This window comes from Phaethon aethereus, assembly GCF_964289735.1.
Source record: "Phaethon aethereus genome assembly, chromosome: 13".
Classification (NCBI taxonomy): domain Eukaryota; kingdom Metazoa; phylum Chordata; class Aves; order Phaethontiformes; family Phaethontidae; genus Phaethon; species Phaethon aethereus.
The window spans coordinates 11,581,116-11,595,654 of NC_138589.1; the positions used below are offsets into that span (position 1 = coordinate 11,581,116).

Genomic DNA, 14,539 nt, shown 5'->3' on the forward strand with positions numbered 1-14,539 from the left:
CGTGCTTTCGGAGGTGAGCGAGGGTGGCTAATGAGATCTTGTCTGCATATTTTTGGATACTTTTTTTGGTAAAGATGCTGCCAGCTGAAATGTAATATTAAATACACAGTGACTCATCGATCCTTTCTGAGCTGGTGAAAGCTCTGACCTGATGTGAGTCTCTTTCCTTGACCCTGCTGAGATCAAACTCTTTCTGGTTTATGTACTAACGTGAACTGAAAAAAACAATTCCTTTATCAAGTTAATGAAGACACTTGAGAGCGACCAGGCCAGCAGCACCTCCTCTGCCTCATGCTCCCTGTGCTTCCCACCGGTGCCCACCCAGCTCCTGCTTCCTGTTGGACACCGTCTTATTTGGGAGAGGGACTGTCTTCCGGTCTCCGCTGCGCACAGGACGTAGCACAGTGATGTTGTGATCTCTTGCTGCTTCGCTCAACACTGTTATAATGCAGATAAGAATAATCCCATACACCTTTCATTGCCCTTGCAGGCTGTAAAGCTGACTTACAGGTGAGCCTCTTGTTAATACTTGCATTATCTCCTTTCCCCTCTGAAATTCTCTGATTGCTGTCCAAGCGCTAAAAGAATAAACAGCACGGAGCACTTTTCTGCGTTACAGCTGCTGATATTTTGTGCTACATAAATGTAATAGGATACAATTTATAGTCTTGTATAGAATTGCATTGCTTTTAAAGTTTTGTTTAAACTCCTTTCTTTTGGAAACAACTTGCTTTTCCGTATCAAGTATCACAATGTTCTTGACATGCTTGTAGTGTCTCAGGGTTTTTCTTGTGTTCAGTGGGCTTGAAAATACTAGTGGTTATGTCTCTTTTGGGTCATTTGCTTCATCTTTTGGAAAAATCACACTTAGGGTTGAGCATGCTGCTAAATTCATTTGGCTTGTGAATTAATCTTTCTATTCTGTACATTGATTTCTATGTTCAGAAATTAGTTCACAATGTGTACAACTTTTGCAAAGTCTTTAAAAAATCATATACGTGATGTTGGGAGCACACAGCCATTCCTAAAAATGAAATAAGGCATCACGGAACAGCTTTTGGGGGTTTTTTTGTAATTTGAAGATGAGCTCTACTAAACCATCCTGTTCTAAATCCAGCCTTCTGATTTAAGGCCAAATGTTGATTGTTTTAAAGCACGGCAGTATAATCAGGGAAAATTGGAGCCAGACCCAGTTAATAACTGTTAGGCAATTGGTCCTTTCATTTTGCTTTTGATTTCCTTAAAGAAAATTCAAGGAAAGCCTTGGTAGCAGTTACAGCATATTATTATTTTTTTTTTAAATTTATTTATTTATTTTTTATTATTATCTACTACTACCTTTCTCATTACCATACAGACTTGTTGTCTCAAGAGCTGCAAAGTTTCCATGCTTGCTGATTTCCATACCTTAATTATTTAAACAAACAAAACCACACCAACACTTAACAGTTCTGAAAGCAGTCATTATTGCTGGTGCTATAACGCATTTAATTTTCCCATTAGATAATAAAGTTATTGAAAAAATTAATCTGTTGGAAATTATACCACAGAAAGTGGACTTTGAACTATGGAAAATAAGACTCAGCCGTGAGAGCCTGTGACACGGGCTAAGTGTTCAGGTGCTGCTTAGCCGCTATAGATACGGGAGGTGTGCTGTGAATTTAAAAAAAAAAAAAAAAGGCAAGCTGAATATATATGATTTTCATTAGCAAACTTTATATATTTGTAACATTATTTAACACGTGGAATCTCTCTTTACATGTGTGCATATGTACACCAAAGCCACATCTTTATCTAAATGTATATTTGAATCTCTTACGATTAACATCTTTATACAAAGAGAAGAGTGTAGGTTGTGTTTCTTTTTAGCGTCTACCATCTGAAAGTCCAAAGAGAGATGGATAGATTTTTAAAAATAAAAATACTTTTGAATAATGATTTGTGTTGGAAAGATACGTTCCTTGAGCTCGCTCATTATTTTGTGTCTCTTCTTAAATCTTTGTAGGGCGTGTGGTACTTGACGAACTAAGAGAGAATGAATCTTTACTTTTTGTACCAGGGCCTGTAACACATAGAAAGATACTTCTAAAATTAAATTCACATGGCTGTTACCAAGGCTACTGAACGTGATAGTTATTGTTTTCAAAAGTTGCAAGAGAATAGTAGTGATTCAAAGCATTGCTCAGAGCTGTTCTCGCATTTCGCAGTTTCAAAAGACTCTTTGGTGTCATAGTGGCCGTATTGCTACAGCTGCAAATCTCTCAAATACGTGAAATAGATTTTTTCCTACTGTTTGCCACAAATAAAATATGCAAAACACTTTCTAAAGAGCATCTGATGTGAGAACGATTGAGGCCTGTTACTGGCTGAGCGTAGGTGTGATGGGGAGTTGGTCTCTGAAGCAATGCGGAGCATCACCCGACACTTCAGTAAAAAGGAGAAACGTTGGGCTTCGTTCCTGTGTTTCCTTCGAGTTCCCACTGCTGAGCCTGCTGCAAAGCCCTCCACAGCTTCGTCTTCCCCCGTCGGCACCCGGATCGTGCTGAGCACGCAAGAGTTCCCGGGCGCTGCAATGAGCTCCGTCCCCGTCCGGGATGTGGGAACCCAGCTCTGCCTTCGCAAAAATGCTTCACAATTGAGATTCTTGAGATTTTTATCGCTACTTCTGTATATTTATTTTCTGTGTCACCAAACGATGTCTGAACTGTCAAGCAGACTGTTGATTCTCTACCCTTTGCTCTAAGGTCCTCCAGGCTGGTTAGCGTTCAGCGCAATGACCCTGCCCTTGGCGGGGCCAGCTGCGCTGGAGCTCGGGTGCTGGGACGGACGCGCTGTCCTCTTGCCAGGTATGTGGGGGGATGATGTTTGGGATTGTAACTTTGACACTCGTGTGCTATGTGTGGATTCACCCCACCCAGCGATAGCAACAGGAATTTTCCTGCTGGCAGGGGTGTCCCAAGGTCTCCTGACTTTCCCTTTGATTTTGCGTCGGGAGCTGCCCTTCTTTTGAAATGCCTAAATTTGTATGTCTCCAGTGGACCCTCCTGGATGCTAAAATCAGTATTCCAGAGCTGTATCTGTGCTGCCTTCCCCTGCTGAGCAAGTACACTGCCAGAAAAAAACAACCAGCGCCTTATTTTATATTTTATTTGTCTTTTTTTTTCCTCTTTTTTGCCTTTTTTTAGGGAAAAACTAAAAGCTACAGATGCCATAAAGGGTGTAGCTCATTTTATAGGCTTCGCTATTGGAGCTCTATAAAGTTTGTTGTTTTTTTTTTTTACAGAAAAACTTTTTGCAAAAATCAGCATGTAAACAAGAAGCCAGCTCAGCCTCAGAGACCGTGTCGTTATTTCCTCGCGGCTGTCTCGCTCGCTGGTCGCCGAGAGCGGGCCGAGGGTGCCTCCTCCTCCTCGGCAGCTCCCCCCTGAGGGTAGACCACAAAACACAGCTTCTGGCCCCAGCATGTCACGGACTCTGCGAAGAGCAAACGTGCGGGTGGTTAATGGGATGCTCGGGCTCTCCTAAACCAAAGCGCGATGCCGGGGCAGGCTGAGGCTGGGCGGCTTTAGGGACGCGCACCCACAGCCCTTCCCCGGCCCCTCGCGGAGCTGCCCGGTGCTGCACATGGCGGGGCTGGGCAGCCGCCAGGCCTCCCGGCGCTCCGGCGGCCGCGGCGGGGAGCGCCGGTCTCGGCGAGCTGCCGGCAGCGGAACCCCGCCGCAGCCGGCGGAAACCCTCCGGTCAGAGCGAAGAGCCTGGCTTGCTGCTGCGGAAGTCCTCGCCTTGGAGCAAAACAGCTGAAAGCCAAACACAACCGCAACGTAACGGTTTTGATTTGACGTGAGCGATAAAGTCAGGCTTTCTGATCTCTTGCGGATGAAGGCGCCGTGCTGCGCGGGGCGCGCGCCCCAGGCCGTACAGCGGGAGGAAGGCGGCGCAAGGCGGAGGCAGAGCTCTGGGCCGTTCGTCCGTCCCGCTGTGGCAGCCACTTCAGGCTTCGTGCACTCAAAGAAGTTCCGCCCCTGGGTCTCTGCTCCGGGACAGGCCGCCGTGAGCGAGCTGAGCGGGTGGGGAGGTGCGCGGGGGCACGAAAGGAGGCAAACGCGCCCAGGAGCGAGAAAAGCAGTTGCTCAAAGGCCAGCGCTGCCTGGCCACGAAACCACTGCCGCAGCCAGAGCCGCTTTGAGGCTGCCGGTGGCCGACGGCGGCGGCCGGGCTCAGGCGGGCGCTTCCCCCGGCTGTTTTAGTGCCGATGCGCCAGAGGTTAAGCAGGTCCCTGCAGGCCCGAGCACAACCAGCGGCCCCGAGGAGCGCAGCGAGGCACCGGCCGGGGTGCCGGCTTACCTATTCCCCTATTTACACACTTTGGTTTATTTCTCCAGTAGACTCCCAGAAAAAACACTGGCACTCCGGTTAAAATGATAATGAGTCCAACTCCACAGACGACCGGCTCGGAGTACAAGCTGAAGATTAGCAGAAACGCCCAAAACGCCAGGTAGGTGATGGGGACGAGGAGGTTCACCTGCCGGGAGAGAGCAGAGCAGAGCACGACCGTGCAGCACGGCAGCAGCAGCCGACCCGGGGCGGGGGCAGCTGCGGCCAGCGCCGGGGCTTCAGCACCCTCAGTGGGTCGTGTCCCCTTCCCTCCACCGCCGTCATCCTCTCTGCCCGTCGCAGCAAGGCCGCGAGGGGTCTGCCTGCCTTTGCATCCTGTTTTTACACTAATGGCACTTTGAACATGGTGTGGGACCTTAGAGCATTACAACTACATAAAAAAATAAACCGTTCTTCAAAATGGGAGGCTGGAGGGCTTGGTGTGCCCGTCCCGCCCTTTGCATTGCTATTGCCACCAAGAGATTTAGCTTTAACATTGTCACCTTAATAGGTCTGAAGATTTTGGGTTTCTTCCAGCGTAACACGATCAGGCCTATAATTGTCACTCCATAGCAGAGGTAGTTAATAAACGACACGTAGTTGATTAGTGTGTATGTGTCTCCAACGAGCATGATGATAAGAGTGGCCAAACACTGCAAAGAGAGAAGCATGGTCTTACTTGGGCCACTACTAGAAAAGGTAGCTTAAAAGGAATAAAAACAAGCAAAAAACCCATAAAAGCAGTTAAACTCCTTTTGTTTACGGCCGCTGCTGGGCATCTGCCCCTTCCGCAGTTCGGTGCGTTATCTCCGAGCTGTGCTGCTGGGGCCGAGTGGGGATTCGGGGTTACCTTGGAGCGTGCCGAAGCCCAAGACCAGCGGTGTTTATGCGTACCCGGGGGTGCTGGCAGAGGTGGCTCCGCGGCCGGAGGCCTGGCAGAGCTCTCCGTCGCCCCGCTCCACCCATTTCCGCTGCGGGTTGGAAAAGCCCTTGAACCCCATGGAGAGGACTTCTGGCGAAAGAGGGGTTGCTCGCAGGCACAGTGCACTACGCTGTTGTGCAGGTGCCCTGTGTGTTATAAAGAGTAAGAGCTTTGCCCCTTCCCCCTGCCAGCCCACGGCTCATGCTGCAGGTGACTGGCATCATTAATCTTTTGAGCATTACTCGTGTTTGGAAACTGGCAGGTGGATGGTGGAAATTTCCATGCCTACGCTTGCTTGTTTGCACTGTATTTCTGCGTAACCCTAAAGCCAGGAGAGCTGACTCAGGGGTCAGGGCGATGCTCCTCGGGTCCCACACCCCTGCCCGTCAGTACCCCAGGAGCTGAGCCGAGCCCCTGCCTGCACCGTGCGCGGGTCAGCATTGCTGGTGGCCGGAGCCTGAGGGAAACTAAACATTCAAATCCCTCCAGAGAGCGCTCAGGGTTTGGGGCTGCGTTATTCCAGGCTCTCTTCTTGCTTATGTCCCTTAATCAGCTGTTTCGATGGCACAGTCCTGTGGGGAGGGAGGGCTTCGGCTCCAGCAGCACCAGGACTTACGCTCCCCCGCAACCAAACGGCCCTTCGGTCCCGCCGTTCCCCTGTTCGAAGCCTCGCTCGCAGGCTCGGCAGGGCGGGGGGGGTCAACACGCCGGGCAGTCTTACCGCAAAATGGACGTAAAACAGGATGGTGTTTTGTATCGGTGTCATGTAACATGTTCCCCGCTTTCCTCCGCCAGGCGCGCGGTGTCGTACACACGTACAGCCCTTTCCTGCCACTAACGGGTTTCGCAGCGACGCCGCTCGGAGCGATGAGATTTCGTGCGTAGGTGACACCGACGCGTCATCGCCGCTCACGGCGTGGGCATGATCCCCCAGTGGCACGGGGCTGCAGAGGGGCGTGCTGCTCCCCCCGATCGCCCGGCCACAGCCTCGGCACGGTAGGTGGGAGAGACGGCTCTTCCCCACAGTCTTGCAAAAAAACCCCCAGCCCGTTTATTTTAGGTTTAGCTTGGCCCCTTGATTTTTGAAAGGACTGGTAAAAATACAGGTTTTGCTGGTGATGTTAAAAAGGCTTTTCTCCACGTACAAAGAAACCTTTCTCCATGCAAAGAGCTAGGTGTGATTCATGGGAAGGGAAAACGGAACCCGAGGTATTAATTAGGTTTGCCTAAAGTCTGACCCGGTTTGCTGTTGTAGCTGCCTACGCTACATTACTTTTATATTTCTATTTGTTAGAAATTAATGTTCCTAGCAGCGTTTGAGATACCTTGAGCTGCATTAAAACGCCTTCAAGTGATGGATGGGTATGCAGCGTGGGTTCTGCGATTTGCACTGTAATTCAAGGGGAACGGTTTGAGCAGCGCGGGGGGCTGGCGTACGCCCGATTGATCGGCCAGCTCGGCTTAGGCAGCCTGCTCGTGTCGGGGCTATTTCACAGCGAGAGAGCCTCTGAAGCTCAGCATGTTATGTCAGCCGATCTACTTTCAAGGACAAAGGAGTTCTGCTTCATCGGCAGCAGCGGAGCGCAGCCGCGGCGGGAGCCCACGACGGGGCCGGCGCTCCCTGGCTGCCCCACGCAGGGCAGACCCTGGGCAGTTTACCCCAAAACCCTTCACGGGCAACACGCAAAATGCTTGTGATGGGGCACTAAGCCCCTGGAATGCCGTAAAGTCTCAGCTAGACACGTATTTTGTTATAAAAGAGGAATGCGCAGGAGGCTTATTTGGTGAAATTTGTTTTGGGTGTATTGTGCCAGAATTGCTGATAGAGCTGGGAGGCACATAAACATGCACCTTCCTAGTGCATCTGGGGTCAAACCCTCGCTGGTTTGATACCAGTAGCAACTCTGCAGTTGGCAGCAGTTGATGCAGCTGAGATTTCAAGTAAATGCCCTGCAGGGAATTCCCTTGCTCGGGCCACGCAGCCGGGGACGGCAGCACCAAGAGTCATTTTCCTCTTTAATGTCTTCTACACTACACTAAAACCCATCACATATTCTAGCTTTGCTATTGGCAAAAGCGTATGGAGCTCTCTGTTTCAGATAATAACTTCTGCAAGTCATTAGTATCATGGAAATTTACGCTGTATAAAAAACGAGAGAAATCTTCCCGCGGGAGCACACCAGCATCCTGAGCAGCTCCAAACCCTCCCAACACTTGGCCCACTGGTTTCTGATCTTTGCAGGTGACCTCTTGTCTGCCTGATGTACCAGCCAGCAGATGCGTTATTCAGGGCTGCTATAATCATCCTCCCTACTTAATTTTTTTTACAGGCCCAGAGAAGAGAGAAGAGAAGAGAAGAGAAATACCCCTGCTCCTCAGAGCACTGCTGCATCATCCCTCATAAGATGTCTCGCTTGTTGAGCATAAGTAACTCTGGAGCACTTTGTCCTCTCTCCGGGGCCCGCCACGTCTCTGGCTTTGGTGGCGGGATCTAAACCAGCCCTGCTCGAGTGGGATTAGCAGTGACCATGGTGACTTCCTCCAGGTTAAATGTTTGTGGAAAGCGGGCAAAATGGTCAAAAGAACTCATCTTTTCTTAAATGAAGTACCTCTGTTCCCAGATGAAGGCAGTCTCAATTTCCACTGTGGGAAGGACAAGTGATAATGGGCTTAAATTGCAGCTCAGGTTAGGTAGGAGGGAAACCCTCCAAGGGTGGTTGGGCGTGGGAGGGATATTTCGGAGGCTGAAGGCCTCCGGGGGGCTGTCGGAGCAGCTCATCAGCAGTGCTCCAGGCCAACTCACTTCTCCTCCTCCAGGGTAAAATGACCTCTCAAGGATTTTTCCAGCTCTCCTCTGCATGATTCAATATTTCTAAGAGCTTCCCCAGGTCTGAGCAGGTTACAGGGCAGCAGAGCAGCGACAGTAAAACTTACACAGACGAGCAGGGCGGGGATGGGCGTGCAGTGCTCGACGTGGATCATGGCAAGCAGACTCGGCAAATGGCCTTCTCGGGCGCCGGAGAAACATAACCTGGAAATAAGGATAGCAACGCTGAATCCACTGGGCGTACAACAGCCTCCTCAACATCCAGCCGTATAATGTTTCTAATCTCAGCCGCCCTCATCGGTCTTGGCGTGGAAGGGAGCTGTGGCTGGTGGGTGCTGGGCTGCAACTGAGGAGACCTCTAGAGACCGCCTGCATAATCCAGCATAAGTTATTTAAACTAGACCTTTCGGTTTGCGAGGCCTTTAACAGCTATTGTCATCTGTGAAATGGACTGCTCTGGGGTGCCGAATTACCTGCGAGGAGTAGGACTGAAATCTGCCCAGTCCCTGCCTGCTGGCCAGAATCACCTCCTTACCCAGGGTGGGATGAATACCATGAAGGTTGTGTGGTGATCAGCCGTACATAGCCAAGGCATAAAAAAATCTCGTAGATAATGTTTCCAGTTTCAAAAGGTTTTTGGATAAGGTTTAACATGCCTTAAGGTTTCATTTTTAAGTGCGTAACCTGTTACTTATGCGCTCGGATTTGTTGCGTTGCATGATACTCATGAAAGCGCTGAGATAAAAACTTTCCCAAGGTACGTCAGACTTGGTTTGTTTCTTAGGAAAAAAAAAATTTTTTTTTTTTTAATTAAGTTCAGACAGGTTAATTACTATAACTAGACTTTATAGGCTATAACGTAACAGACTTTACAGATTCTAGTCCCACTATCAGCAGCGTGCATGCGAAACCTCTTGCCTGAAAGGAGTTCTTCCAGCACGGGAATGAAAATGTCTGTAACTGGGAACAGCACCAGGCCCTGAAACTCCTCTTTGAGCAAAGCACAGTTTAGCTTGTAGCTACTGGAGCTTTATTGGTGTAAAATGACTTTGGTTCCATGCTAAAGCTGTGTTTGGCTCTTACTGTGAGTTATTCCACGTCTGCAGACACTTTCAGTAGCTCGTAAAGGTTATTTTGCAAAAGATTCTGCGATTGAATATTACATTTGCTGATTTGAAACAGAGCAATTCATAACTGAATGTATCTATCTAACACACCCAACAATGACCTCATGCTCTACAACATCCAAAATGTCTAGCTAACATTCCTTTAGCAAATTAAATTAAAACAGCCCCTCCCCAAATTAGATAATGTTCATAAAATTGTACTCCATCTAACCTTGATGAGGTAAAAAGGTATCCATTTATTCCTCCAAATGTAGATAGGGCCACTGAGACTGGCATAACCCAGGAAAAATAGCCCAGTAACTTTTCACCAAATGTCTAAAGCAACAGAAGGCAGAGAAACTGAAATACACTGCAAAGCACAGAACCGAAATCAAAGTGTGTTTTAGACATCCAGGGAATGGTTTACTTACTACCGCCACAGCGTTGGAGGACAAGAGCTCTTGGGGTGACATGGCAGTGAAATATGCAATGTTGGTGAACGTATACACAAATGTCACCAATGGGATGGATATGAATATGGCACGAGGTAGGTTCCTAATAAAAGAATTAGGAGGGTAGATAAGAAATTACAGTCATGCACAACGAGACCACAACAACCGTGTACGGCCCAGGGGAGGTCACCCAGCTGGGTGGGTTCACCGGCTGTTTCTCCGGAGGGGAGCCGCCCTCCCAGCGGCTCTTTGACCTGCTGCAGGTTGGAGAAGGCTGAAAATGCCGTGAAACGCCAAGCCTGCGGACGGGAGCTCCGTGGGACAAAGAATACCACGTGCTCCCATTGGGCTGTTGATTGGGATTGAGGCAGCGCGTTGCTGAAAAAAGAAATAGCCGTTCCTCAAAAGCCCTATGTACAGACACCAGCGGTGGAATAAAATGCCTTGTTTTGCTTTACCTTCACCTGCTCTGAAAAAGAACGGGATCCTGTTGTTCAGTGGCTGCCTTGGCCCGTCCCAGGCTGGTCTGGTCATACAACGCCGTGGCAGCTTACCGTGGCGCAGATGTACTTGACCTCCGATCCAGAGACCTCCTTAGAGGCGGACACCTGGACTGTTCTGTATCTAACGCAACGACGCATTTTCCTCTGTGTGTCAGATTGGGAAAACCGTTTTTTAAAAATGTATTTAACCTTTGTGATTTTGAACAGATTTAGTAAAAATGGGAAGCGTTTTTCATTATCCAATTTTTTTTATATTTTAGTTTTCCCTCACAGGTTGCAAAAATAATTTTTAAAAATGCCATTCACTCAGCTTTCTTTTTATTTCTCAGTTAAGGCCATATTTGCCTTATTTAAGTAATAATTTTTCATTATTCAGCTTTGAAATCGTGGTGGTCCGTTAAAATGTTGGTGTTTTATTGAAGGAACACATTACCACACTTTCTTTATTCCTGCCAAGATCTCTGGACGTGCACTTTGCCACTCACTAGTGTGAAGGCACGTGCAGAGCCACTCATAAGGCTGCAGCTTTAATTCGTTCCCATCCAGGCTGTGTAATAGCTTAAATTTCTCCTTGTTTAATTGCTGTGTGCATTGGATGCCCAGAAATAGCTAATGCTCCGAGAGCTGCTCCTGGCATTTGTCATTCCACTCGATCAGCTCAGAAATGTTGAAACGTTTGAGCTTTGCTTTACTAAACTAAAATTCACGTTCCCTCCAGCTTTCCCATCTCACTCATGATAAATCATTTCCGAGCCCCTTCCCATACCCTGGGCCAGCAGCGACCCGATGTCAGTGGCCCCGGCGGGCAGGTGCCCACGGCCGCGCTGGGGCGGGGAGCGCTGCCTTCGCCGCGCAATGACTCCAACCTTCTCTTTCAGGCGTCTGCGGAAGATCCCTTTTGGATGCAAAAGCAAAGCAACTTCCAGTGCAATTCAACTTTTTTCTAATAGCAGTGATTCTGCCTATAGATACTTGTGTGGCATCTCCTCAATGGTTAATCTTCTACTATAGAAGCACGGTACGATTGGATAGTGCCGTAGAAATAAAGCTTTGTCGACAGGCTGGTTTGATTCAGTTCATGCCTCGTGCAATATGTTCTTAATTCCAGTGTTTCTTTATCTTATTTGCTTTACAAAAAATTTATGTCTCCTTTAGAAACACTGGTCTCATAGACATGGAATGACATCGCTGCAGCTTATTAAATGAATAATATTACCAGATGGCTCCAATATCTCAGCACTTCAAAAAAATGCGGATGGCATGGAAGTGGATACTTGCCTGCGGGGATCAACCAGTTCTTCCGTTACATAGTTCAAGAAGTTCCAGCCGCTGAACGCAAACGACCCTTGAAGAAAAGCTAACGCTAAATGCCCCACCGACGGAGTCATCCAAAAATTGAATGCGTTGCTTAGGGTCAGCTCTTCATAGTTTCCTGCACAGAGAGCACAAGCAAGAGGTTAAGCCACCCCTAGAGAAGTGCTGCCTACCAGAGGCACTGGGAAATAGGTAACCCTTTGGGGTTTATTCTTTATTTTTATCCTTTATTGTGTTTGGGGCTTCACGCTCTCCATGTTCCAGAGGCCACCACAGCTGGCATCGCGCTCGCGGTGCTTTCTGCGGGGTGGCCTCCTGGGAGGCAGCTCGGGCTGTATGCACGGGCAGCCCCCGCGGCGCCGGCGTCACTGCCGCGACGCGTGGGACCAACCCGGCCGGTCTGAGGATGGCTCCTTGGCGGGGTTAATGCTTACCTGCTCTTAATGTGGTTTTCTTTTACAAGAGTTTGGTGTCATTTAGTAGAAATACTGAAAAATAAAATGTCTATGGGGCTGGAAGATTTGTCAAGATTGTGGGACTATTACTGCTGAGAAAACATGTTTTCTGCTCTCTGTAAACGCCGTATTTCATCTCCCTTTACATGACTCATCATACACATAATAAAAACACTGTGAGCCTTTTGTGTTCCCTGCTTTCCATTAAGATGGAGAATCAGAGAGACTTTTTTTGCCTGTTTTTAATTTTATAAATGACTTGCTGTAGGAAATTGGACTATGGCCCAAAATGAAGCAGGTACCTTCCCGCCCTGGGCAAGGCGTCACTGATTTTACACCCAGAGCATTTCCAATCTAAAGAACGTGCAACAGATGATTAAAAAATTTCAATGATGATTTAAAAATTCAGGAACATCTTCAGCTGCCCTCCTTTATCCTATCAAAACCAACAGGGCAGGTCAAAAAGGGACTTGTTTAAAGGGATACAGCTAATTTCTCTGCTGTGCCATCCTCTCCACGCCTGCCTGAGTATACAGCCCTGCAGCTCGCTAAACCCCCCGCGCCTTCAGGCTGGTTCGTCAGGGGTATGAAACAGTGCAGTAAGTGGGAAAAGTCAAGGCTATCAACAGTACCATACCCGTGTTAGAGCTGTCTCACAGAGTACCTTTAAAGATCTGTATGAAGCCCACAATAATGATAAGGGCCAGGGCTAAGAGTTTTCCTGCTGTAAATATATCCTGAATGCGCGTTGCCCATCGAACGCTGGAGCTGTTCACCCAGGTCAGGAGGACTGGAGAGCAAAAGACTGAATTCAGTGAAAGGAAATTATGTTTGTTTAAGAATACACAGCCAAAGCATTGAAAAACACAGACCGAGGTGCACGTTCCGGGGGGGTGGGATCTCTCGTGTGGCCGGGAGCGAGGATGAGGAGGAGCACTGCCTTCCCTGAGCAGGCTCCCAGGGGAGCCAGCAGCTTTCCCTCGGGCACTGCTGGTCGGGGCTCCCCCCAGCTCTGGTAACCCGCGCAGAGCTCAGCAAGCAGGGCTCGCCACCTCCTCGCGGAACCAGTGAGCCTCTTCCGTCCCCATCGCCCTGCTTTGCTTTTGCCGGCTCCGTAAGAAATTAACGCCAAGCCGGCGGCGTGCCGCGCGTCCTACACGCTTGCAGTTGCGCACGTAAGAGAAGGCTCGGAAGGGCTCAGGTGGCGGTGGGTAGCCCGTGCCGGAGGGTCACCCGTGCCGGGCGCCCATGGCTCTGCAGGGAGCCCAGCACTGCCCCATCCCACAAGCTGACCTGCTGCCGCTTTCCCCGGGACCCGCAGGGATTCGGGCACCGCAGCCCGCTGTGCTTGCTGCGAGCAAGCGGGAAGGGACGGAGTATCCTGCAGTGGTCGTGGTGCCTGTCCTGGGACCTCCCCACTTGCCTTTTGGGTTGTGGCCGTGGCCCCAGCCTGGCTGGAGCGGCCCCTCGAGCGGTTCCATGCAAAAACCGAGGCAAGCTTTGTGTGTGCGCGAGAAGCAAATACTCACGTAAACACACCATGGAGAGGATCCTGGAGGCATTATAGGGGGGGATGCAATTAGGGAAGACGGGCTGCAGGACGTAGTTTGAGAAGGTCAGCGCAATGACGGCCAGGCTGGTAGGGTACATGATAAGCACCGCACTCCAGAGCAGCAGAAACCTGAAAACACAAGAAAAAGCACACGGAAGCTGCGCTGGGAGTGTGCTGGCGGAGGCAACGCACGCTCCGCTGGGCTGTGCTTCGGCACGGCTCCAGAGGCATTGGAACTGCGTGCCTTCACCTCAGTCACACCTAACAGTCACCTGCTTGTGCCTCTCCTCGTCCCTTTTCCCACGTTCCCAGCACCATCTGCATTTTAAATTGAATGTTTTAAAGCAAATGACGGCTTAGGCACGTGTGGAAGAGTGAGGGTGATGTCCAGCAGGCACGCTTTGGTTTAGCTCTGCATGTCAAAGGGAAAGCATCTCTGTCGCTCCTGGGCCGATGCGTTACCGCAGCAGACGGCAGTCCCTGCGCTGAAGGCGTCTCTGAAGGGCTCCAGCAGGGCGCGGGCCAGCTGCGCTCCCGGGACTGCGACCGGCTCCCCAGCGGTCACGGAGAGGTTTCTTGTCATCGCCCAGGTCGGCTCTGTGACCCGGCCCGGAGCAGCTCAGAGCTGCCGTACCCTGCGGTCGCCCAGCCAGGGCCCACCCGGGCCGGCTGGCTGCCTCCAGCTGCGGCTGAAGGTGATGGCACCGAAGGAGGTACCCTTGCAAATATGAAGTGTGAGATTTTTGTGGTTTCTCACTCTGGGAAAAGGAAAAAAAATAGTTGTAAAAGCAGCAGTGGATCTGGTTAGTGTTTTAAAATATTTGAAGTATTATTTCTGTAGTGAGAAGTAGTCATTGCAAGAAAGTGAAACCCTTCGCGCAGGTACACACACACGCATCGTTCATACACGTGCGCAAGCGTAGCGTGCAGGGATGCCCAGCACAAATGAGGATCAGAAATGACATTTCAAAATAAGACAGTATAATTTCTAGATTGTGCTAGGTTGTGCTTTTAAAGGCTGCTCCTGCCCAGCA

At 49.7% G+C, this 14,539-nt stretch overlaps 1 protein-coding gene across 1 annotated transcript in view; it reads right to left on the bottom strand.

The window, feature by feature from the left end:
• Positions 1 to 2,716: 2,716 nt before the first annotated feature.
• SLC7A10 (solute carrier family 7 member 10) overlaps positions 2,717 to 14,539 on the bottom strand; it is a 44,224-nt gene continuing 32,401 nt past the window's right edge. The window contains exons 3-11 of the mRNA XM_082005493.1: positions 13,483 to 13,634; positions 12,618 to 12,743; positions 11,463 to 11,616; positions 9,661 to 9,784; positions 9,462 to 9,565; positions 8,231 to 8,327; positions 4,878 to 5,027; positions 4,345 to 4,522; positions 2,717 to 3,474 (exon numbers count right to left, since the gene is read on the bottom strand). Of these exons, the coding sequence (XP_081861619.1) occupies positions 3,347 to 3,474; positions 4,345 to 4,522; positions 4,878 to 5,027; positions 8,231 to 8,327; positions 9,462 to 9,565; positions 9,661 to 9,784; positions 11,463 to 11,616; positions 12,618 to 12,743; positions 13,483 to 13,634 (1,213 nt within the window). The 3' untranslated portion in view covers positions 2,717 to 3,346. The remainder of the gene's footprint in view (positions 3,475 to 4,344; positions 4,523 to 4,877; positions 5,028 to 8,230; positions 8,328 to 9,461; positions 9,566 to 9,660; positions 9,785 to 11,462; positions 11,617 to 12,617; positions 12,744 to 13,482; positions 13,635 to 14,539) is intronic.